This window comes from Carcharhinus amblyrhynchos, chromosome 8 (assembly GCF_965287045.1).
Source record: "Carcharhinus amblyrhynchos chromosome 8, sCarAmb.v2.hapA, whole genome shotgun sequence".
In the NCBI taxonomy this organism is placed as follows: domain Eukaryota; kingdom Metazoa; phylum Chordata; class Chondrichthyes; order Carcharhiniformes; family Carcharhinidae; genus Carcharhinus; species Carcharhinus amblyrhynchos.
The window spans coordinates 43,614,635-43,640,433 of NC_137331.1; the positions used below are offsets into that span (position 1 = coordinate 43,614,635).

Sequence of the window (25,799 nt, forward strand, 5' to 3'; positions counted from 1 at the left end):
TAATTGTGATGAGAAAGTTACCCGACTTCTGAAGAAATTTAATTGCAGGAAGTAGTGGGAAACTGCAAGGTTCTTGGCCTGTGGCTTTAGTGCGTGCTATTTACTGGCAGGTAAATGCAGACTGCTGCTGCAGGAGAATGCCAGGAGTTGCTTGAAACTTAGTTGATGATAGACTGGGATTTATGGGCCCCTGAAACTAGCCACACAGCAGCAGGATATGCAACAAGTTTATTGAAAAACCACAGGAAACACCATCTGCATTTGTGATGCTTACTCAAAGGAATGCATCTCGGATTGATCTAAAGGAATAAAAATTACGCACCTCACATTTTTAGGCAGAGAGTGTGGTAAAGACTGGTCTTTGAGTCTACACTTTAATGGTACCAGTCAGTGCGTTGACCATTGCAGGTCACATTTACAAAGCATCCCACTCTGTCTGATTCATATTTGTGGCGTTTTCCCCTTCGCGGTACAAGTGCTTAGCAAATTGAATATCTTCTATACCTAAATGTGGAATTAGCACGAAGCATTTCCCTAGACTGATTTTCACTGTGGTTGATTTGTGTGCCAGTGGCATATAACAAACACTGGAGTTGCCAAGTGTAGTATTATCTCTCCTCTGATGTTGTGTGCTTTGAGCTAAATGTCTGGTATTGTTGCTGCTGAATGCTTTTTTATGTACCAAGCTACCAGCTCTGTGTGTGGAATGTAATTGGACCTCAGATAATTAAGCTGCCAAGATCAGTCAACAGTGTGGGGATAAAACTCAGAATTCTTATTGGTGTTTTCCTTTTCCCCGAAGTTAGGAAATGAATATTTCCCAGTGACCATTGAAATAAGTTGCTGACATCTGATTTATGGTATACAACTGAAGCAGCTGCCCCTTGTTTCCCTGCAAGTAAAGGCAATCCAGTTGATATGTTTTCCATCAACAGAACAACATCCAAAAATCCCTGGTTCCAATAATTGCTTATGAATGGGGCTCTTATTCAGGGCTGGTGTTTGGGTTTTGTAAACAGTGACATAGAGTGCACACACAACAAAGTAATGGGAAATTTGTAACACCTGATATTGTTTCAGCCAAAGAGTTATGTGCAGAACTTCTGACATCCTGATGTGAAAAAGCCTTTTAAAGTCAAACAGAGCATGAAGACCAGGTTCATCGTACCTGGGATGGCAAACTAGTTCTAAAAAGGTGGTGAGACAATTTTCACTGGAACAGAGGATGGTAAGAATAATATACTTGCGTTTATATAGAGCTTTTCACAACCTCTGCAAATCAAAATCGTTTCACAGCCAACAGAGTACTCCTGAAGTAGTGGGGCAGCACGATAGCACAGTGGTTAGCACTGCTGCTTCACAGCTTCAGGACCTGGGTTCGATTCCCGGCTTGGGTCACTGTCTGTGTGGAGTTTGCACATTCTCCTCGTGTCTGTGTGGGTTTCCGCTGGGTGCTCCAGTTTCCTCCCGCAGTCCAAAGATGTGCAGGTTAGGTTGATTGGTCATGCAAAAATTGCCCCTTAGCGTCCAGAGATGTGTAGGTTAGAGGGATGAGTGGGTAAAATATATAAGATGAGGGGGTAGGACCTGGGTGGGTACAGACTCGATGGGCCAAATGGCCTCTTTGTGTACTGTAGAGTTTGTGTTTCTAGTCACTATCGTAACATAGAAAGTAACAACCACACCGACCTCCTCAGAAGGGACAGAGTACCCGTTATCGTCCAGTACTTGCCCGGAGCGGAGAAGCTATGACATCTCTGGAGCCTTCAACATGTCATTGATGAAGACACCTTGCCAAGGCCATCCCCACACTCCCACTTCTTGCCTTCAAACAACCGCACAACCTCAAACAAACCATTGTCTGCAACAAACTACCCAGCCTTCAGGAGAACAGTGACCACGACACCATACAACCCTACCACAGCAACCTCTGCAAGGCATGCTGGAACATCGACACAGATACCATCATCTCACATGAGAACACCATCTATCAGGTACTCGAGATATACACTTGCAACTCGTCCAACATCGTCTACCTGATATGCTGCAGGAAAGGATGTCCCGAGGCATGGTACATGGAGGAGACCATGCAGACGCTACGACAGCGAATGAATGAACACAGCTCAACAATCACCAGGCAAGACTGTTCTCTCCCTGTTGGTGAACACTTCAGCAGTCATGGGCATTCGGCCTTTGATCTTTGAGTATGTGTTCTCCAAGGCAGCCTTCACGACACACAAATCCCTTCATGAATTGCTGAGTAGAGACTGATAGCCACGTTCCACACGCATGAGGATGGCCTCAACTGGGATCTTGGGTTTATATCACACTATCTGTAACCCCCACAACTTGCCTGGGCTTGCAAAACCTTACTAACTGTCCTAAGTGGAGTCAATACACATCTCTTTAACCTGTGCTTAACGCTCTCTCCACTCACATTGTCTGTACCTTTTGAGGCTTGATTACCTGTAAAGACGCGCAGTCCAACCATTATTTTGTAAATTGAGTTTGTGTCTTTATATGCCCTGTTTGTGAACAGAACTCCCACTCACCTGACAAAGGAGCAGCAAGCGCTCCAAAAGCTAGTGGCTTGTGCTACCAAATAAACCTGTTGGACTTTAACCAGATGTTGTGAGACTTCTTAACATAAAAAGCACAGAATCTGATTTATGCACTGAGTTCTTGTAAACAGCAATGTGATAATGGCTGGATAATCTTTTGTCACCATTGTTGGATGAGGCATGAGAGTTTCCTAGCTCTTCCAACTAGTGTCATGGGATCATATGCATTCACACAAGAAGGGAAAGACCTTAATTTCATGTTTTAACCAAAAGGCCACACCCCCACATTGTCACACTGCTGGGGTCTGCTTAGATTTAGTGCTGAGGTCATTGAAGTGGGCAATGACTCAGGCTCAGGAGAGAATGCTACCAACTGAGCCAGAGCTGGCAAGTAGAGGAGAACATTTAACGGAAGTTTTGAAAGTGAGTAGAACATAGCTACTCCCTCTGGTTGGAAAGTCAATGACTAAAAGCATCAATTTAAATTTGTCACTAAAGGAGAAAAGCGATGAGAAGTTTCTCTGGGTGGTGAATTTTGGAAGTGTAAAATGTTTCGCTCAGGAAGTGATTAAGGCAGAAACCGCTCAGGGAAGTTAGGTAAGTATTTGAAGAAATGGATAATAGAGCCAAGTGTTGGGATTAGTCCACCAAACCAACTTCATTGGCAGGGTGGACTGAATGGCCTTACTTTCTCTAAATTACTTAAAATTCTGTTGCCTCGTTTTCTAGTTCTCAACTGCCTGACATCTGGCCTCAGTTGCTTCAGTTTATGTAATTGCTAACTTGCTCATAGTGCCCTTATCTCCATGAAGCCCTAATTACATGGGGCATATGAATTCAGGGCAGGAGTAGGCCACTTGGCCTCTCGAGCCTTCTGAGCGATTCTGGCTGACCTGACTTTTAAATTCCAGTGGTACAAACCTAATCTATCCCAACTTTCTTTTTAATACCGCCTGTTCATTCCTGGTGTTAGTTTAGCAAACCTTCGCTGAATTGCTGTAATGCATTTAAATCCAAACTGTTATATAAAATATTAAAAGGTGAGATCCCAGCACTGATCTCCGTGATACGCCATTCATTGCATCTTGCAACCAGATAAAGGCCCATTTATGCCTCACTCCGTTTCCTGCTAGCTAACAGATCTTATATCCATGTCAATATGTAATCTGACACCTTGAGTTTTTATTAACATTAGATATAACATCTTATCAATAGCTTTCTGGAAATCTAAGTATATCCACTGGTTCTACCCTATGCACAGCACATGTGACTCCTTTAGAGAATTCCAATAAAAATGGTTAAACATGATTCCCTTTCACAAAACCATGCTGACTTTGCCTGATTGCCCTGAATTTTTCTAAGTCCCCTGCTGTAACATCTTTAATAATAGCTTCCAGTGCTATTTTTTTGACAACAATGTTAAACTGGCCAACAATGTGCAAAGTACCACTTAGCTGGTGATTTGTAATTTTTCTGAGTTCCTCTCTCCCTACCAGTTGTTGGTTTACAGTTTTCACTCCCCCCTTGCCCTCCTCCCCCTCGACCACCTCCCCTCGCCCACCACTTCCCCCCCCCCCCCAACCATTCCCATCCTCCTGCCCCCCTCACTGTCCCACACCCATATTTCTTTCTCACCTCCGCATCCGTTTTCTCCAAGTTCATCATACCCAGAACCCCACCAAACTCCTCTTCACCCAATTTCCTCTGTGCAAGCTGACAATGTAAATGGTTTCCTTTCAGTTAACACTCTTTCCTTTCATTTTAAAGCCACTGTGACTACTCTTTGGTTCCCACAGGCCTTTTGAAAAGAAACACATCTTTACCACTGGTGTTCTTAGTGTTTGATGGTCAGCTGCTATTACCAGTTACACACACTAACCTGGGCGATTATGTTTGTGATAAGTTCATGTATTTGAACTAACAAGCTAAAGGCCTGTTAATTGGAGAGTTCCAAGCCTTATCCTTCGATTGTACAAGCTTGTCATTTTGTCATTTTACCATTTTACCAAGTCAGAGGACAACTTGAAGACTATATCCACTTGTATGACGACATTAAATGATGGAATTGTCTTGTTTAAAATTTTCTTTTTTCCTCCACTGCAGTATGCTTGCAGAGAAACTGAATATGACGCCTGAAGAAGCAGAGAGATGGATTGTCAACTTAATTCGAAATGCAAGGCTGGATGCAAAAATAGATTCAAAACTGGTAAGAGGTTATGTGTTTGGATTGTTGTGTTTGACTCTGGCCGAATGTGGTGCAATGTATCGTCACCAAATGCTGGAGTTACTAAGGCTAGGAGTGTGAAGACCTGAACTGAATATTTGAACTTGTGGTGTTTGTCTCCAGAAGATGTTTCAGCTCTGACCCTCCAATGACCACAAGTAAAATATCGTATTAATATTTGTGGTTGTTGCTTCCACCCAGCAGTATCCACTTCTGAGTGGCAGGGCTGCGTTCTATATCAACCACCTGCATTTACATAGCGCCCGTAAAGTTTTAGCATATCCTAAGGGTCTTCAGAGGAGCGTTATCACTCTGCTGTTTTTTCTTAATTTTCTCTTAGTAATCACAACAGACCTTTTCTCCCCCCACAAGAAAATGTTTAAAACACTGAGGCTACACGTCACTACTAAACATCTTTATTGAATTTATTTCACATCTTATCACTCCAATCAGCAAATGCAAAATGTTTAAAACTTTTTAGATGTTAGTGTTTGTCTAAATTATTGGAGTTCGTAAATTTAAATGCTAGGAGTTGGAGATTTGGTTGGGTCAGTTTTATAAAAAAAAGACATGTTCCTTAGATCCACGTGTCTGTTCTGCCTCACTGGTAGATCTCTGCATCCTGATGTTGGGTTCTCCAGTAGCCTGGCAGATGACATTCATCAAATTTACTGGTTGTACAGTCAAAGGTGCTTGAATCATTAGCGTGTGAAAGTAATATACCTTTACAGTAGCCCCTCTGTTCTGATGTGAATAACCTGTTACTTCAGGCTGTTTCTGCCATCAGGATTTTGCTGCTGTGTGGACATGTTTATCAAAACCTTAGATGATTTAAACCTTGCAATGAAATGTATGTTGGAACAGGAAGTGATGAAATACCCCTCAAACCTACTCCTCTCTTCAGTAAGATCACAGTGCAACCTCTGTATTGACTCCATTATTCCACCCTATCTACATTTTCTTTCATTCACCTCTCTGAATCATAGAATCCTACAGTGCAGAAGGAGACCATTCGGCCTATTGAGCCTGCACTGACCACAATTCCACCCAGGTTCTATCCCCATAATCCCATGCATTTACCTTAGCTAGTCCTCCTGACACTAAGGAGCAATTTAGTATGGCCAATCCACCTTGAGGACTGAGCATTCACAGCTGTCTGCAAAAATCTCTGTGAAAATGTTTCTCCTCATTTCAGGCCTAAATACCTGACCCCTCCTATCCTGAGACGCTGATCCCAGTCTAGCTGTTCCAGCCAGGAGAAATTGTCTTTCAGCTTCTGCCCTTTAAGGTCTCACCAACACCTTGTACAATTGAACAGAGACTTCTTTACTCTTTTTATTCCAATCTCCTTTCTTTGGAGGCTGATTTGCCAGTTGCCTTCCTAATTACTTACTATGATTTTCTGTGATTCATGTACAATGACCATTGAAATACCAATGTTTACTAGTCTCTCAACTTCTTTCAAAAAATTCTGCTTTTCCATTCCCCCTCGCAAAGTTGATCATTTCACACCACCACACTATACTCCTTTTGCCGACTCCTTGCCCAACCACTTTAGCAGTGTGTGTTCTTTTGCAGTGTCTTTGTGGCCTCCGTGCAGTTTACTTTTCCACTCACCTTTACATTACTTGAGAGTTTACTGCATTTGGCTTCTTCATTTAAGTCATTGGTGTAGATTGTAAATACCTAACAGTCCAGCACTAATCCTTGTGGCTCTTCGTTAGTTGCACCCTGCCACTGTAGAAATGATCCATTTATTCCTACTCTGTTTTTTGTCTGTTGATCCATGCTGCTGCTGTATTACCCTCAATTTCAGAAACACTAATCTTGTGTCATTTCCTTATGACTTTTGAAGGAACAAATTGCAACAGCACCACTTTTCATAGCTTCCTTTTTCTAAGCCACCTATTGGTTGCAATCTTATTATTTGTGGTTCTCTTCAATAGCTGAGAGTGCACTGTTATTTTATTTACCTTGATGTGTCAACTCTCCATTATTTTTCTCAGTCTCTCTGGTGTCAGTTCAGTTTGAGTGTTCCTTCCTCTCTGGGTGTGTCTCCTTTAAAGTCCATCATCTTAGTGTTGTGCTGTCATGGTTCCACATCTGCATGCCAGGAATCCATCATATATTTCAACACCAGTGGCTTCTCATTTCTGCATGTGTGTGCACTTCCTGTGCCCACCTGCCCCCTTAATGAGCCCGCCTGCCCCCCTTCCTGCAGAGTCCTGGGTGCAGGAACTGTTTGAGATGCTACCAACACTGTCTCACCTCCTGCCTCTGTCCTTGCTCTTCAATGCTGAGGCAGCTCAAATGTTGGGGTACTCTTGTAAGTTAATAGTGCTTACGTTGAAGTTCTCTGGTGCATTGGTTGACACAGCTTTAAGAAGACGTGCTTGAAATGAACATGATCACAAGTGAGCTGTGAGGAGAAATTGATGCTTGATATCGGCAGTCTAGAGAAACCGTTAGGGGCTGGAGAGTTCTCAGAGGTATATTAAGTAATGCAGGTAGGTGGATGAACCCAATATAACAATTCAGGGCATATCAGATCAGTGGGGCATGATGTTCAATTAGCAGAAAGCAAATTTCCAAAATGTATTAAAAGAAATGTAATGAGCCCAAGAGTGATCTGAGATTGGTATCTGTCAGTTAAATAATTAAGGCAGACTTTCAGGGCTTTCAAAATGGAATCATCGAATCCTTACAAGTGCAGAAAGAGGCCATTTGACCATCAAGCCTGCACTGACAACAATCCCACCTATTTCTGTAAATCCACATATTTACCCTGCTGGTCCCCTGACACATGCTGCTTATTCAATCCCTCTCCCCCTCTCCCTGGCACTGCCTGGTGCTGAAGCATTTTGTTCTCAACTTGGTGCTATATTTAACCTTGATGAGCTTCCCAAACACACATTCATGTCATCAATAAGACTGCCTATTTCTATCTCAGCAGTTGTCCAACTTGCACCCTACCTCAGCTCATCAGCTCTGAAACCCTCATTCGTTCCTTTCTTATCTTCAGACTTGACCACTCCAGTGCATTCTTGCTGACCTTTGAGGTTCTACTGTCTGTGTTGTCTAAAACATTGTTGCCCAGATCTCAAATCACACCAAGCTCTGTTCACACATCACTACTGTGCTTGCTGATCTGTGTTAGCTACTGATTAACTGATGCCTCAATTTGAAAAGCCTCATCTTGTTTTCAAATCCCTCCATGGCCTCACCACTTGCGGTCTCTAACTTCCTGCAGCACTACAACCCTGCAGTGTTATTGTGCATCTCCAATTCTGGCCACTTGAGCCTCCAGGATTTTAGTCAATCTATCATTTGGCAGCAATGCCTTCAGCTGTCAAGGCCTGAAACTCTTGAATTCTTCTTTAAACCTCTGCTCCTTTGGAACATTCCTAAAACTTACCTCTTTGACCATGCTTTTGGTGTCTCCATGTGTAGCTCAGTGGCAAATTTTGTTTAATAGCTTCCCTATGCATCACCTCGGGACATTGTATAAAATAAAGGCGTTTTATGAATATAAGCTGTTCTCATTAAATCATTTGTTACAGTGGAGGCTGATGCATAATAAAGCCTAGGCATGTATTTGATACATTTCAGGCAGTTAATGAAATCTGCTTGTTGGTAGATATTGGCTACAATGCTGTTGGGTGCCCCATATATTGAAAGGTTATGTTTTCCTTTGTGTAAAAGGCAAAGATATATATGTGTAGTACTGATGAGCATTGCCAAGTTCAGCCTCCATTTTAAATGGTAGACCATCAAACAAAGTATTAGCATCCTGAGGTTTTCATATATGCTAGATTCCATGTCTGAGATTAAAACAGAAATTAATTTCTCTATAGGCGTATGCTTTTCTTCCATGAAAATCCCTCGACTAACTTCAGTATACTACATCAAATTATGAGCAAATTGTTGAACATTTCCAGTGATCATAGCAACTGTTTTTTATTTGTAGGGACATGTGGTGATGGGGAACAATGCTGTATCACCATACCAACAGGTCATCGAGAAAACAAAGAGCCTCTCTTTTCGCAGTCAGATGCTAGCGATGAACATTGAAAAGAAAATGAACCAAAACAACAGGACAGAGGTGAGCACTGTGATCTGTTTTAAACGTAGCCTCTGGACCAGAGTCTCCATCTCAACATCAATACTGAGCAGTTGAACAGTAAGAATGAAAGCAAAGCCATATTACACTACGTTTGGTAAATTGTGTTTAGTTAACTCCCCATCTTAAACTCTAGATTTAACCTCATCTGCTTGTTTTTTTGCTGCCAAGTATATTAGCATTTTTGAGAATGTTAGATTTTTTTAGGTACGAAGGATTTGGGGGATAAGGGGAGTAGTGGTAGGAGGTGGGATTGAGATAGAACATCCATGATATGATTGAGTTGTGAAGCAGGCTCGAAGGGGTGAATGGGTCTACTCTTCCCATTTCTTATATTCAAAATTGTGAATATTTGTAACCACACATAACTAATGTAAGATTAAGTGTCATTTAAAAATTGTCTTCTCAAAAAATTGTTTGAATGGCCAAATGGCAGAGAAGCTGAAATCGAAGGGTAAGCTGTGACAGATGAAGATGTGGAAATGTTAGGAGGGGCGTGTGGGGATAAAGTTAGAAAAGGGGGGAGAAAAGGTAAGGAAGGGGGGAAATTCCCTTAGCAGCCTTTTCCTCTGGTTTCTGTGGCTATGCCTCATCTTTCATTCCCTCACCCTGCAGTATAAATATCTCCCACTTGCTATGCCTTTTACCTTTGACAAAGGGTCATCTGGATTCGAAACATCAGCGCTTTTCTCTCCTTACAGATGCTGCCAGGCCTGCTGAGATTTTCCAGCATTTTCTTTTTTGGTTTCAGATTACAGCATCTGCAGTAATTTGTGTTTTTTCACATGTTATGTTTGTTTTATTCTCACTTAAGCAAGAACAAGGTAACTTTGCATTTCCACAAGAACTGGATAAAGGACCTCAAACAATTTGCAACACAATACAGCAACTAGTGAATTGTAAATTCTTGCTGGCATTTAAAATTCTCAATTCATCAATGCTTTGGTTGCTACTTTTTATCTGTTCACACTTTGTCTTTAGAAACAAGTCTAAGGGCAAAATTTTGATTGATATGCTATCTCCATTTCAATCTCACGTGCATGGAGTGGCTATAGCATTTTGCTTCTCATGAAGTGGAGAGAAGCGAGTTACCATTGGGATTTGAGGACACAATAGGCGGGAAGTTTCAAATTCACTGCTGCAAATCTGTTTCCTTATAGACATTGATTTTTTTTCTAATGTTTATAGGGCAGAGTTATAGAAGTCTTTTCTCTGCTTCCAGCCAAAAAAGTTACTTTTATTTTTTTTCATTTGGCCATTGATAATGCATCTAGTGGTTGTAGCCCCTATGAAACTCTGTCTTGTTGCTGCTTCTTAGAACCAGACGGAGGTGAGTAGTTGTTATCACAGCCAGAGAGTTGCACTGAGCTCAGTTTTTCTGGAAAATCTTTAGGTAAATTAGCGCAGCAGGTTTCCAGGGGCTACAACCACTAGATGCATTATCAGTGACCATACAAAAAAAATAGAAGTAACTTTATTGGTTGGAAGCAGACAAATGAGGTCTATAACTCACTGCCCCGTGAACATTAGAAAAAAAAATCAATGTCTATAAAGAAGCAGATTTGCAGCAGTGAATTTGAAACTTCCCACCTATCGTGTCCACGAATCCCAATGGTAACTCGCTTCTCTCCAACTCGTGAGAAGCAAAATGCCAAAGCCACTCCCTGCACGCGAGATTGAATTGGAGGTAGCATATCAATCAAAATTTTGCCCTTAGACTTGTTTTCTGAATACAAAGTGTGAACAGATAAAAAGCAGCACCACAGCATTGATGAACTGAGAAAATTAAATGCCAGCAAGAATTTACAATTCACTAGTTGCCAAATTGTGTTGCAAATTGTTTGAGGTACTTTATCCAGTTCATGTAAATGTTGTGGTTGATTATGAAATGCAAAATGAAATAAGTGTGACTATAGACAAAAAATATCCAAGTTGCTTATGTTCTTTGAATGGGCACGTGTTAAAAAGGAAGTGAGTTTCTAGATTGGTGCTTTGTATTTTAATGAGTGTTAAAATCTCTGGTCTGCCTCGCTAGTGGTGTTGTATCCACACCCTGTTCGGTTTGGTAAATCTAATGGGGCAGTGTCAAGATTCCATGCCAGAGAGGATAGGGAATTGGCTGTGATTGATTAAACACTAGTGTTAGATTGTTGTTTTCCTTCTCGTTGTTCTGTGTCATGATGGGAATATAGTGCGGGGTTGGGGGAAGCATGTGGACAAGCTGTGCGTCAACAAAACGACCTCCAGCTGTGCTGAGAAGGAACACACTTTGCCACGTATTTTTCCAGTGCAGCCAAAAAGGGCATGCTCAACCGTACATCCGAAGAGCTTGTAAATGCTTTTCTTCCTCATTTGTTCAGTCTTCGCAAGCCAGTCAGAAGGCTGACATCCAAAAGCAAGGCAGCAGTACTCTGCGATACTATCTCTGTTACACAAGCATGGACTTTCCACAAGAACTTGCCCCAAACTTTCGTTCATTTACTTTGTTCTTTCCTCTGTCATGTGTACAGTTTATCTCTTTACACAGCCTTTCTTGAAAGTTTCTGAAACTTTACATGGTGCTTTTGGCCTCTATCCAGTCTGCAGTATGGATTTTAAATCTTGCGTGCCTCATTTACTTGGGGAGAGAAATGTTAATATTGTTGACATTTCTTTGTGTTTAAATTCTGTTGTTTCTGTGTTTGACAGCAAGGTGATCTTAACACCTTGTGTGCTTTTCCTTGCTCAAATGCTTGGCTAGTTCAGACTGTACCTAAAATCCTCACAGCTTTGGTTCTTGATATAACCAAAGGCTGTCGTGATCTTCTCTTCAGAAGGTGTTAAATAACATTATGTGCTTCAAATGCCAAATTAATTTATGAAACGTTAAAAGAACAAATGATATGACAGTGTACCATGCATTTTGTCAAAAATCAAAATCCTTGGAAATGGGCTGTGATGCCATAAATGGCATTGAGTTTGTATTTACATATTGGCACATAGAAACTAGAAGCAGGAGGAGACCGCTCAGCCTTTCGAGCCTGCACCACCATTCAGTTTGACCATGGCTGATCATTAAATTCAACGTCCTGATCCCTCCCTTCTCCCCGCCATATCCCTTCATCCCTTTAGCCCCAAGTGCTATATCATAGAATCATACAGTGCAGAAGGTGGCCATTTGGCCCATTGAGTCTGTACCAACCTCAATCCCACTCATGCCCTATCCTGTAAGCCCATGCATTTACCCTAGCTAGTCCCCCTGACATTAAGAGGCAATTTAGCATGGCCTACCCACCTAACCAGCACATCTTTGGAGTATGGGAGGAAATTGGAGCACCTGGAGGAAACCCACACAGACACAGGGAGAACGTGCAAATTTCACAGTGACCCAAGCTGGAAATCGACCCAAGACGCTGGCGCTGAGAGGCTGCAGTGTTAACCACTGCGCCACCATGCCACCCCTTATAATATCTAATTTCTCCTTGAAATCACAACATTTTGGCCTCAGCTACTTTCTGTGGTAGCGAATTCCATACATTCTCCACCCTCTGGGTAAAGAAATTTCTCCTCGCCTCAGTGCTAAAAGGTTTACCTCTTATTCTGAAGTCATGACCTCTAGTTCTAGACTCCACTCATGTGGCATAGCCACAAAAGTCAGCAGTGTATGTAAGATAGACAGCCTTAATCTCTGCTTAATACTTTTGTGAGGATTTCACTAACTTCAAAACACCTGATTAGAATAAAAGGCTTGAACCCTAAACCATGGAACTGTTTTCCACAGAATTATCATTAATATTATTCTAAGAGTAAAATATTTTTCCCCCAGTATTGCTCTTATAGACGCTGCTCAAATAATTCTGTTGTCAGGAACCTGGTTGATGTTTTGTGCTCTGCCTGGTTTATTGGGGAAATGAATAGTGCAGGTGGTAACTTTCTAGAAATAGGAGGAGGCCATTCATCTCAACCTGTGCTGCCATTCACTCAGATCATGGTTAATATGTATCTTAACCCCATCATCCTGCCTTGCTTCTGTTATTCTTATCTCTGATAAAATTGATGGGAGGAGGAAGAAGAATGTGAAGTGCAGTTGTCATTACAAAGTAAGATGGCCTTTGAAAGAGACCATCTTACTTTGTATTGACAACTGCACTTCATTTTGGGACAGCCACAGATCAGGAAAGGCGTGTAGAAATCCAAGTTTTTTTTTCAGCGTTCCTCTGGTGGGCTGACAAGATGGGAACAGGTTGCTTGCCCTTGGACCAGAGGAAGATTAGCAGTCCCAGCTGCTATTTCAGCAGCTTGGTTCATGGTACCATTTCTAAAAGGCATGTTTCAGTGTATTAACCTTGGTTGTGATGCTATGACTACTTGAGGATGTTGCATCTCAACGAAGCAGCTATACTCAAAACTAACCATGTAACTTGCTTAGACTGACCGTGACAATTTCATCGAAATAATATGAGGCTTACACACCTTGATTCACTCCGACATTTACCGCTTAATTGGTCATATACCTTCATATCTAATGATTCTGTGTGTCTTTTGAGGGGTGGGAGGAGTTGGCCAAGAGATATCTGAAAGAAACTTCTGAATATTAAAGATGTGGGTAAGATGATCATTCTGATGCTCAGCCCCATACTGAGTTTTCCTTCCCTCTGGTTTTCCTGCCCTTTTGATTGAGACGTTTCAGGCACTACCTCGAGTCTCTCAGCATCCTGATCTGGAAGTAGATTGACTGACAGAGAAACTCCCTCACTAACAGAAGAGAGCATCTTCACTCCACAGCGTAGTAACTCAAGGAGATGGCTTCTCGAGGGCTGCTAGGATTGGGCAATAAATGCTAGCCTTGCCAGTGGTCTGCACAGTCCTGAGAGTAGAAGAAATGATTTTGAGGAATGCATACCCTCATCTGCAATTGAGAGTGGCCCTTCTAAGTTCATGGTGCTTTTGTGCCTCTCTGATGTTCCTTCATATTCTTTAGGTATTGGTGTAAATCAAGGAATTGCCTTGAGACTGTAATGTGGATGGACAGTTTTGTGAGCCTTTAATAAACGACTCTTGACACTGATTAAAATGTAATACTGACATTCCAGGTCCACCACATGTGTAATTTTACAGCTCAGAACTTTGAGCAGTCTTTTTTTACCACTCAATGTGTGCAGTTGTACCAGATGTGTCAGCTTGTAAAATGAGTCTCCCTGCTCTTAAATTACTGCATTTTAGTACCAAGGAAGATTTGAAAGTCTTTTTAAAAAAATGGATTTCATGCTTCATTTTGCTTTAATGTGAGCATTTGTGGATTGGCAACTGCCAAGAAACAAGAAGACCCTGCTCAATGTTACTGCCATCCCTGTGTATCTCACTTTGATTCAATATTGCTGTTTCCCAATACATTAATGCTGAGAGAACAAGGAGCAAATTCCTGCCAACTGGCCACTCCTTGGGCTTCTAGTTCGGGGTGGGGGATGTTTTAGGTACTCTATAGAATTTTGCAACACAGAAAGGCCATTCACCCCACCACACTTGCACAGGCTCTTAAAAAGTTATTCATTCCCCTGCTTTTTCTCTCTCAATCCTATAAATGTTTATTTTTGAAGTTATCATCCGATGGTAAGTTATTCTTGAGTCTGTTTCCAGTGCATTCCAAATCATCACAACCTGCTGTGTAAAGTAAAATTCTCATCTTTCCATTTCGCTGTTTTCTGGCATTCAACAGTTACCCTTAAATCTTGGGACTCTTTACTTTGGAATATGGCAGGTTCAGTGGGGAGATGGTTGAGATTTTAAAATGAAGGGATTGGGCTCTGCTGATTTGTATAGGTTATTTGAGGTGGATCAGAATCGTCGAGAGTATGTCTGTAAAATCCTTAGATCAATAGATTGGTTATTTGTCAAGTAGTGTTTCTTTCTGCAGAGCCAGAGCGCTCTGGAATAGATTACTGAAGCATGTGATGGAGAATGCAGTTGCTAACATTCCATTAAAAGCAGCTTGTTGTGATCTTCAGAGAATACTTACAGTTGCTGGTTAGCTGAGGTTATTGCAGTTGGCTGCTTCACCCAGAGTCTGAGGGGAATCTTCCTTTTTCTTTCCAAACTGATCAATAGTTTTTCCCCTGCTGTTTCTTTTTGAAAGTGAGTGCTACAGATGCTGAAAATCTGCAATGAGCATAGAATATGCTGGAATTACTCAGTAAAAAGTCTGACAACACCAGGTTTTACTCCAACCGATTTATTTGATAGTAAACTCACAAGCTTTCGAGGTTTCCCTCTTCGTCAGGTGAATGGAGAGTTCTGGCATCGGACAGAGCATATAAAGCACAGACAGTTTAGAGATTACTGATTACATGTGTATGGAAGTTCCACACACGAGGACGGTCTCAACAGGGATCTTGGGTTCATGTCACACTATCTGTAACCCCTGTGACTTGCCTGGGTTTGCAAAACCTCATTCACTGTGCTGTCTGGAGACAATACACATCTCTTTAACCTGTGATCAGTGCTCCTTCCACACACTTTGTCGGCCACTTTAGGGCTTGAACAGCAGGTTAGGTGTACAGATTCGCATTCTAATCAGTAATCTCTACACTGTCTGTGCTTTATATGCTTTGTCTGAGGCCGGAACTCTCCATTCACCTGACGAAGAGGGAAACCTCGCAAGCTTGAGTATAATATCAAATAAATCGGTTGGACTAAAACCTGGTGTTGTCAGACTTTTTACTGTGTTTACCCCAGTCCAACGCCGGCACATCCACATTGGAATTACTCAGGCCAGGCAGCACTTGGGAAGAATTTTCATCAGGATTGGAAGGTGTTTGGGATGGGCAGATCTTCTGCCTGTGCCCAGGAGTAAGGTGTAAAATAGAATGTGGCTGCTCAACGGCCTGCTCACAATGGGTTTCACCGTCCCAAATGTCACGCAGCCTCAGTAGGAGTCCCGGTTTGTTAATATCTATCTGGTTCTTAGATGTTCAAGTATCTTTTATTGAGGGCTATGCTGGAGAAACAGGAAAGGAATGCCTGCATCCTGGACATGGTACTCCCATCTATGGAGAAGGCAAACGAGGTGGAGCTGAAATATTTAGCAGAGTGGCAAGCCAGGCCTCTAGGCAGAGAGGGGGAGAATGAGACAGAGAAAATGCCAAGGAATGATTGAGACCATTTATGGAAGCTGATTGAGTGAAGTTAGGGGAGAGTAATAAAGTTCAGTGGAACGTGGGTAAAAAAATGTAAAGAAACTGGGTGAAGCAATAAATATGAAAAATCTGCTCCCAAAGGCATTGAGGATAATTGAGTGATTGTAACTCTTTGAATCCACTTTAAGTGCTGGAAAGAAGTTTCTTTCACTCCCACTTGAAATGCAGTGCACAGTTAAGGTGCCATATAAAGACATTGGAAAAGTTGCAAACAGATTTACTTGAGTTGCAAGGATATAACTATTGGTAAATATTGAGCTGGTTGGATTTCTTTTCCCATGAGAAGTGAAGGCTGATTGTTGACCTGATAAAGGCCTTTAAGATTACGGGAGATTTTGATAGTGTAAAAGTGGTTCCTTGTGCGGAAGAGCAACATTAGATGCCATCAATACACTATCACCTGGAAGTTTCCCTCCAAGCCATCCTGACCTGGAATGATGTCAGCATTCCGTTGCTGTTGCTGGGTCAAAATCCTGGAACTCTCTTCCTAATGTCACTATGGGTGTGCCTACACCTCAGGGACTGCAGCAGTTCGAGAAGGCAGCTCACCACACCACCTTGAAGGCAAGTAGGGATGGGCAATAAATGCTGAGCCTAGCCGGAGATGCCCACATTCTGAGAAAGAATTTTTTAAAATGTGGTCACTAATAAATCCAACAGGGAATTTGGGAGAAGCTTCTTTAACCAGAGAGTGGTGAGAAGGTGAATTCACTCCCACAGGGAGTGGATGAAGTGAACAACTGAGATACATTGAATTGGAAGCTGGATGGGAGAAAGGAGTAGAAGGATATGCTGATAGGGTGAGGCCAAGAGGATTGGGAGGTTGCTCAAGTGAAACATAAATGGTGGCAAGAACTGGTTGGGCTGAATGGCCTCTCGCTAAATTCTGTATCGGAGACCCATTAAAGCATTGTTAATAATGTGTGAAGACTTCGAGAACTATGAAAGTTTGATCAGTTCCCCATTTTGATAATTGATATTTGTTTAATTGTTACATGGTTAATAGTGGGTTTGGTGATGTGGACCTGTTTCCTTATGAAGGTTTATAAACTCCATACTGGTACGTTTTTATTTTCAAGACAGTGACACTTATTAACAAGTTAGAACTAAACACATCTGAACAACCACTGGAGGCATATGGTAGTAATTTTGCACTTGTTGTGATTGCTACATTGGTCCTGCAGCAGCTGGTTAGCTGAGCAGTGTTCTTAACCTTTGACAAAGTGCAAAGACCGTTTTGTATATTGTAAATTTTACTGAAATGAGCAGCTTTCCATGGCTTTAACAGATCAGGCTGCTGATGCTGTGCACTAACGTATTTCATGCAGTGTATGTCTGTTCACTGATCAGAACCATTCTGTGAAGAAGCACTGATTCGTAACGAACATGGAAACAATACCGTGAAAATGTCCTTACTATCCAGAAGTTGGGAATATTCTCTATTGGGTTCAATTAAATATTTATCCATTGCAGGTGCTGATTCTACTGTGGAAGATTCGATTTATTTCTTCCTGTCTCACTTCTGGTCTGTTCTAATTGAATTTCTGTCTGCGTAGGAGATTGAAAGTAGTGGAATGACACAAGATAGTTGGCATAATCCAGTCTTGGAATTCTCAAGTACATTCTCATACTGAGTGTATCCTGATAGTGTTCTCCATGATGAAGCTCTGGGCATTTCTTTTTAACCAAGGGGAAATTCGGAGGCCGGACTACTTTGAGCCACTTTTCCTTTCCTTTGTTGTGAGATGGGAAATTTTTCCTGTTCTGCTGTCCAGTCTTGAATCAATCAGAAACATATTGGCCTTTTTGTTTGCCTTGCCTCTGTACAATTGTATTTAGTTGGAATGAGTTGTGGAACCAAAATCTCAAATTTAATGTAGGATGTGGAGTCAGGTTATAGACCAACTTATTAGAAACACAAACTTTTCAAGACTGTAATATTTGAGCTGGAATGTATTCCCTCTTTTACAAAACCGCGACACAACTCTGAATACTATCATGAATGGTATGCAGCACCTGTACAGCGTTGTTAGAAGTTGTGTTGGAGTAAATTGTGTATTTGGGATTTCTGTTTTATTTCTGCTTGCTTCATGCTGCTCTTTCCCTGTTTTACTCCAGTTTTAGGTTCTTGCTGACTGAGTAAGTGCAGATGGAACTTAGCCCTGGAAAGTGAGAGATGAGCAATTTGACAAGGAAGTATTCAGTGAATGATATGACATGAGAAAGCTCTGTGGAACAAAGGGACCTTGTCCATAGATTTCTGAAAGTAGAAGGGCATGTTAGTAAGGTGGTGAAAAAGGCATATAGAAACTTGCCTTTATCAATCGAGGCATAGATTACAAAAACAGAGCAATCATGTTGGATTTGTATAGAACTTTTGGTAAGACCACAACTGGAATACTGTGTGCAGTTCTGGTTGCAACATTATCGGAAGGATGTAATTGCACTGGAGGGGCTGCAGAGGAGATTTACCAGGATATTGCCTGAGATGGAACATTTAAGTTCTGAAAAGAGATTGGATAGGCTTGGGTTGTTTTCAGAGAAGACTGAGGGGCAACCTGATCAAGTTGTACAAGATTATTAGGGACATGGATAAGCAGAAACTGTTGCCCCTAGTTGAAGGGTCATCACGAAGGACATAGATTCAAGGTGAGGGGCAGGAAGTTTGGGGGGATTTGAGGGAATTGTTTTTACCCAGAGGGTGGTGAGGGTCTGGAATGCACTGTCTGGGAGGGTGGTAGAAGCAGGTTGCCTCACATCTGTTCAAAAGTATCTGTTTGAGTACTTGGCACATCATAACATTCAGGGCTATTGGCCAAGTGCTGGTAAATGGGATTAGGTGGGAGATCAGGTGTTGCTTGCATGTCAGTGCAGACTTGATGGGCCGAAGAGCCTTTTTTTGCACTTTATGGTCGACCCAGATTTCCCTTGACTTCTTGGCTAAGGGCTCAAAAGTATAACCACAGCTGCCAGCTGTGTGATCTTGGATTTCTGGAATAATAACTCTGGAAACAATTGCAAGCTGCCAAGTAGCACTGCCTTTACCTCAAGACAAGGGAAAATACACAAGTTAACTGAGCTGTTTCAGTTAATGGCCAAGGTTGCTGCAAATGGTTAGTGATTATCACTGTGCAAGGGAATTTATCTAGTTTGATATTGTTCTTCATTAGTTTGCAAACATGAAGAATGTTCTGCCAGGCCTGTTAAATCATGGTCTTCAGGGCAAAAATTTAGGTTTGGACGCGACTTATACAGGAGCTTTATTTATTTCTGCATTTTGATGAGATTGGCTGGAATCAGCTTTGTCACATTAGCTGCAAGTGTTGTGAGAAATGATGCCATGTTGAGGGGGAGAAACACAAATAATTTTGTTTCTAACAATACTCTTGCGGCTGTAGTTCAGTTTGTATGTACAGCCTCACCACTGCTGTATTAAATTACTGAATGCATTTTTTAAAGATTACAGAGCCAAGGCAGGTGAATGAGAGTAAAGATACAGATAAGCAATGATTTAATTGCATAGTAGAATAGGCTTGAGGGGCTGAATGGTCTCCTGTTCCTCAGGCTAGAAGCTTGGCACCTGTTGCATTGGTGCCACAGACAGCTGATTCTCCCATTTCAGCAGGACTTTGCAGAGGAGTTTGCTTTTTGTTAGTAAGCTTTAAAAAGTTAGTGTCTGAATTCCCATTTTAGGCTAAGCAGCAGTGTGACTGAGTTCAGCTAATAGCACTTAAAGCAATGATGCTTCACACTTCAGACACTAATAGTTTAGTTGTTTATGGACATGTGGTTTCTGGAACTCTGAGACAGTATTCTAAACATACAATGTAATGGCTGCACAGCATTAATTGGGGCACAGATTTCCTTATTCAGTAAACTACAACCGGAGTCTAGAAATATTACAGACAAGGTCTTCAACTCTGAATGTGTTCAATTAATAAGACGCCATTGCTAAATAAACCTTGCGTGTTTTTCCTAATAGATTTGGTGTCTCTCTTGTTTTACAGGCTCCCAACTGGACCACTTCAGACTCTGGTTTTTACTGAAGAGAATTACAAATGTGTGCAGATTGAACATCAGATCACTGCTGGCTCATATGAACATTTGAAGCTCCTCTTTAACTATTTTTTTTAGATACTGGGACATTGTCACGTTTTGGACTCTGTCTCAATGGATAAAATAAAATGTCAACTTTAAACTGTTGCAATCTTTTGATTTTTGTTTAAGAGCTATTTGTAGTTCTGTCAATCTGTTATCACTCAGTGACACTTATTGTACAATAGACTGATTGCAAAAGCTGAGCATTGCAACTTGTGAGCATCAGGAGTTGGTCGAATGTGTCCCCTTCAAGAGCAAGTGTGTGAAATATTTGTGATAGGTGACACTTAAAATATGGCTTTAGGCAGCAATTGAGGAACAGAAGCAATCCAGCAATTCAGGTGATCTTAAAGCTGTAACTGAAGTGCATAGTTCTAGTGACTAACAGATGTTACTTATTGTTTCCCATGCAAGGGTAGTTTCCCATTTACAATCAGATATTCACATCATTGCTGTGTCATTCTGCTCGTGGGAAGTCTCCCTGACTTATCAGCATTAACATACTCCTTACCATCTGCAAAGTAATTATATTCCCCCTGCCCATCACCCTGTCTTTTCCTTTTTTTAATGTGGGTCTGTTGGTAGTAGACTTGCCTGAGAATTAGGAGAATGAGATTGAAAGTTCCACTCCAGAGAATTGAGCACAAAATTCTGGCTAAAACTTCAAATGTAGGACTGAGTGAGTGCAACACTATCACAGCTGCCATCTTATGAATGATAGAGGTCCATCTCCTTGGGCGGATATGAAAGATCTCATGGCATTATTTCTAAGAAGAACAGAGGACTTCTGCCCAATGTCCTGGCCAATATTTATCCGTTGATCAAACAAATTATCTCATCATTATCTAGTGGAATGGGTGGACATGTGGCAGATGGAATTTAATGCAGAGAGGTGTGAAGTATACCTTTTGGTCAGTAGAATGAGGCAAGACAGTATACTAAAAGGGGCTGCGATAGCATAGGGAGCAAAGTGTACACAAGCCTGATTCATTGTCTTTGCACACGTGGTTGAAGGTGGCAGGTTAGATTGAAATATTAATAAGGAATGTGAGAGATTGGGATTTGTGTAGAGAGAGGCATAGAGTACAAAAGTAGGGAAATGATGTTGAACCTGTATAAAACAGCAAAGTTTTAGAATTTATTTATTAGTGTCACAAGTAGGCTTACATAAGAACATAAGAAATAGGAGCAGGAGTAGGCCATCTGGCCCTTCAAGCCCGCCCCGCCATTCAATAAGATCATGGCTGATCTGTCGTGGCTCAGTTCCACTTTCCCGCCCTCTCCCCATAACCCTTAATCCCCTCTCTTATCAAAAACCCATCAACCCGCTTCTTAAAAATATTTAGCGAGGCAGCCTCCACCACTTCAACGGGCAGAGAATTCCAGATATTCACCACCCTTTGAGTGAAGAAGTTCCTCCTCAACTCCGTTCTAAACCACCCCCCCTTTATCTTGAGGCTGTGCCCCCTAGTCCTACTGTCTTTTTTGAGCGGGAAGAGTCTCTCCACCTCTATCCTATCCATCCCATTCATCATCTTATACGTCTCAATGAGATCTCCCCTCATTCTTCTAAACTCTAACGAGTACAAGCCTAGTTTATTCAGCCTCTCCTCATAGCTCAATCCCCTCAACTCCGGTATCAGCCTAGTAAACCTCCTCTGCACTCCCTCCAAGGCCAAAATATCCTTGCGCAGGTGCGGCGCCCAAAACTGCACACAGTACTCCAGCTGCGGCCTCACCAATGCCCTATACAGCTGCAGCAAGACCTCCCTACTTTTATATTCAATCCCCCTCGCTATGGAGGCCAGCATCCCATTCGCCTTCCTGACCACCTGCTGCACCTGCAGGCTGGGTTTTTGCGACTCATGCACAAGGACCCCGAGGTCCCTCTGCACCGTCGCCTGCTGCAGTTTTTCGCCACGTAAGTAATAGTCCTTCCTATCATTCTTCCTACCAAAGTGGACCACCTCACACTTGCCAACATTAAATTCCATTTGCCATTTCCTGGCCCATTCGCCCAGCCTATCTAGATCCTTCTGCAGACTCTCCACACCCTCCGCACAATTTGCCTTTCCCCCAATCTTGGTGTCATCAGCAAATTTCGACACCCTACACTCGGTTCCCTCCTCCAGATCATCTATATAAATGGTAAATAGCTGAGGCCCCAGCACAAACCCCTGGGGCACCCCACTAGTCACCAACCACCAATCCGAATAGCACCCATTGACCCCCACTCTCTGCCTCCTATTTGTCAACCTATCCTCTATCCACGCTAACACCCTACCCCCAACTCCATGTCCCCTGACCTTCTGCAGTAACCTCTTGTGAGGTACCTTATCAAACGCCTTCTGAAAATCCAGAAAGACCACATCCACCGGCTCTCCTCTATCCACCGCCCTAGACACATCCTCATAGAACTCCAGTAAATTTGTCAGACAAAAGTAGAGTGACATAGCGAGCCAGCCCGGAGTCGAACCTGGAATCTTCTGATCCGTAGTCAGACGCGTTATCCATTGCGCCACTGGCCCACTCAATACTGAAGTTATCGTGAAAATCCCCTAGTCGCCGCAACCTGGCGACTATTTGGGTACACTGAGGGAGAATTTAGCACGGTAAATTCACCTAACTAGCACATCTTTGGAGTGTGGGAGGAAAGTGGAGCACCCAGAGGAAACCCATGTGGACACAAAACATGTAAACTCCACACAGACAGTGACTCAAGCTGGGAATCAAACTCAGGTCCCAGGCACTGTGAGGCAGCAGTGATAACCACTGTGCTGCCCCACTGTAGCATTGCGATCAGTTCTGGGCACTATGTTTAGCAAGAATGTGGGTGCATTTCAAAGGGTTCCAAAAAGATTTCTGAACATGTTTCAAAGGACAGATTGAAGAGGTTAGGACTGTTCTCCTTCGAGAAGAGAAGGTAGAGAGGAGATTTGATAGAGATATTCCAAAGTCATGAGAAGTCCAGACACAGTAGATAGGGCAGAAACTGTTGCTGCTGATGTAAGAATCGAGAACCAGAGGACGCAGAATTAAAGCAATTGGAAAAAGAATCAGAGGTGACATAAGGAAAACCACAAATTTACAAATTAATGTCACAAGTAGGCTCACAGTAACACTGCAATGAAGTTACTGTGAAAATCCCCTAGTCGGCACACTCAAGTGCCTGCTTGGGTACACTGAGGGAGAATTTAGCATAGCCGATGCACGTAACCAGCACAGTTTTCAGACTAAGAGGGCACCAGAGTACCCAGAGGAGACCCACACAGACACTGGGGGGAATGTGCAAACTCCACACAACAGTGACCCAAGCCAGGAATCAAACCTGGGTCCCTGGCACTGAGAGACAGCAGTGCTAACCTCTGCCATCATACTGTCCTACAGGAAGCAGTTTGGACCTAGAAAGCATGGCTAAAGTGTATGGTGGAGGCAGGTTCAAGGCTTTTGAAAGGGAATTGAATAATTATCTGAAGAGAAAATACTCATAGGGCTACAGGGAAAAGATGGGGAGCACAACTGGCTGAGTGGCTTTGGTTTGGAAGCCGTACATGCTGCAAACATTCTATTATATCTCATTGCTACTTGTGGGATCTTGCTGTGTGCAAATTGTGTTTCCTACGTACAACTGACTGCACTTCAAAATGATATCATGGGCTGTAAAGCACTTTGGGAAGTCCTGAGGCTGTGAAAGATACTATATTTCTGGCTTTCTTTGATGTTTCTATTATACATTCTGAGCACTGATGAGCTCAAAGGAACTATCTTAGCTTGCTGAGCTGAACCTTGTGAAGGGAATTGTTGAAGTGATTATTCAGCTTCACACAGACTCTTCCATTTTTAATCCTGGATATCTTTACCATTATTAAATATTCCCAAATCAAACTTTGGAGCAAAACATTAGTGAAATTAAGAATCTTTTTGGTGACTTCTGACATTCCATCAGCACATAAATATCCATCCCAGTTTTATCATCCAGAATAGGGGAGGTCCCGCACTTGTTTGAAAGAGCTATCTGATTCGAGTGATTTTCCCAACTTCCCCTAAAGCTCTGCATTCTTTTCTTTGTTTTCAACTGTTTATCCAATTCTTTTTTGAAAGTTCCTTTTAAATCTGCTTCCAATCCCACCCTTTCTGGTAGCATCTTCCGGATCACAGCAAATTGCTGTGGTGTAAAAAATCTTATCTTCCCTCTGGTTCTTTTGCTAATTTCCTGAAATTAAGCCCCTCCTCGTTACTAACCATCCTACCAGCGTCAACAGTTTCTCCCCAAGGTGTATAGGTTAGGTGGATTGACCGGGGTAAATTGTCCATTAATGTCCAAAGATCTGTAGGTTAGATGGGATTGGCCTTGCTAAGTTAGTTAAAGTTTATTTGTTAGCCATAAGTAGGCTTACATTAGCATTGTAATGAAGTTACTGTCAAAATCTCCTGGTGTCCCCTTAGCTTCTAAAGGTGTATAGATTAGGTGGATTTGCCATGCTAAATTACCCCTCAGTGTCCAAAGATGTATGGTAAGTTTGTGGGGCAAAGGGTTCAGGTGGAAGGGAGAGCCTGGGAGGTGCAGCAGGTGGCCAGGAAGGCGAATGGGATGCTGGCCTTCATAGCGAGGGGGATTGAATATAAAAGTAGGGAGGTCTTGCTGCGGCTGTATAGGGCATTGGTGAGGCTGCAGCTGGAGTACTGTGTGCAGTTTTGGTCGCCGTACTTACGCAAGGATATTTTGGCCTTGGAGGGAGTGCAGAGGAGGTTTACTAGGCTGATACTGGAGTTGAGGGGCTTGAGCTATGAGGAGAGGCTGAATAAACTAGGCTTGTACTCGTTAAGAGTTTAGAAGAATGAGGGGAGATCTCATTGAGACATATAAGATGATGAATGGGATGGATAGGATAGAGGTGGAGAGACTCTTCCCACTCAGAAAGGACAGTAGGACGAGGGGGCACAGCCTCAAAATGAAGGGGGGAGCGGTTTAGAACGGAGTTGAGGAGGAACTTCTTCACTCAAAGGGTGGTGAATCTCTGGAATTCTCTGCCCGTTGAAGTGGTGGAGGCTGCCTCGCTAAATATTTTTAAGACGCGGGTTGATGGGTTTTTGATAAGCGAGGGGATTAAGGGTTATGGGGAGAGGGCAGGAATGTGGAACTGAGCCACGACAGATCAGCCATGATCTTATTGAATGGCGGGGCAGGCTCGAAGGGCTAGACGGCCTACTCCTGCTCCTATTTCTTATGTTCTTATGATGCTCTTTTGGAGAGTCAGTGCAGAGTCAATGGGCCAGGTGGCCCCTTAGTGCACTATCGGGATTCTATGGTTCTGATTAATCTTATCAAAAGCCCTCAATTTGGGACACCTGTGTTACATCGCCCCTGAACTGTCACTGCTTCAAGACAAACAATTCCAGATTCTCCAGACCCCCACTCTTACAAAGTCAGTGGCTGATTACACCCAAATTCTCCAAAGAAGTAACTAACCCAGCCACAGGGGACAAAAGACCAAATACTGCCAATGTTAAATATCTGGAGTAAAAACATGCTGGAAATCCTCAACAATTGAGTCAGCATCTGTAAAGGAACGGATGGAGGTGAGGTGAACTGAACAACCTGCCATCTATAGAGAGGAACCACT

General features: G+C 42.4%; 1 protein-coding gene and 2 non-coding genes across 3 annotated transcripts in view; 2 read left to right on the forward strand and 1 right to left on the reverse strand.

The window, feature by feature from the left end:
- LOC145346561 (eukaryotic translation initiation factor 3 subunit E) overlaps positions 1–20,275 on the forward strand; it is a 132,993-nt gene extending 112,718 nt beyond the window's left edge. Inside the window, exons 11-13 of the mRNA XM_080193976.1 lie at positions 4,665–4,767; positions 8,753–8,887; positions 20,085–20,275. Of these exons, the coding sequence (XP_080050102.1) occupies positions 4,665–4,767; positions 8,753–8,887; positions 20,085–20,123 (277 nt within the window). The 3' untranslated portion in view covers positions 20,124–20,275. The remainder of the gene's footprint in view (positions 1–4,664; positions 4,768–8,752; positions 8,888–20,084) is intronic.
- LOC145347130 (small nucleolar RNA SNORA53) lies at positions 5,353–5,595 on the forward strand. Its single transcript, XR_013887787.1, has one exon. It is a non-coding gene; the product is annotated as a small nucleolar RNA SNORA53 (small nucleolar RNA).
- Positions 20,276–22,630: 2,355 nt separating the features above from the next.
- trnar-acg (transfer RNA arginine (anticodon ACG)) lies at positions 22,631–22,703 on the reverse strand. The gene has a single exon. It is a non-coding gene; the product is annotated as a tRNA-Arg (tRNA).
- Between the last annotated feature and the right edge of the window lie 3,096 nt (positions 22,704–25,799).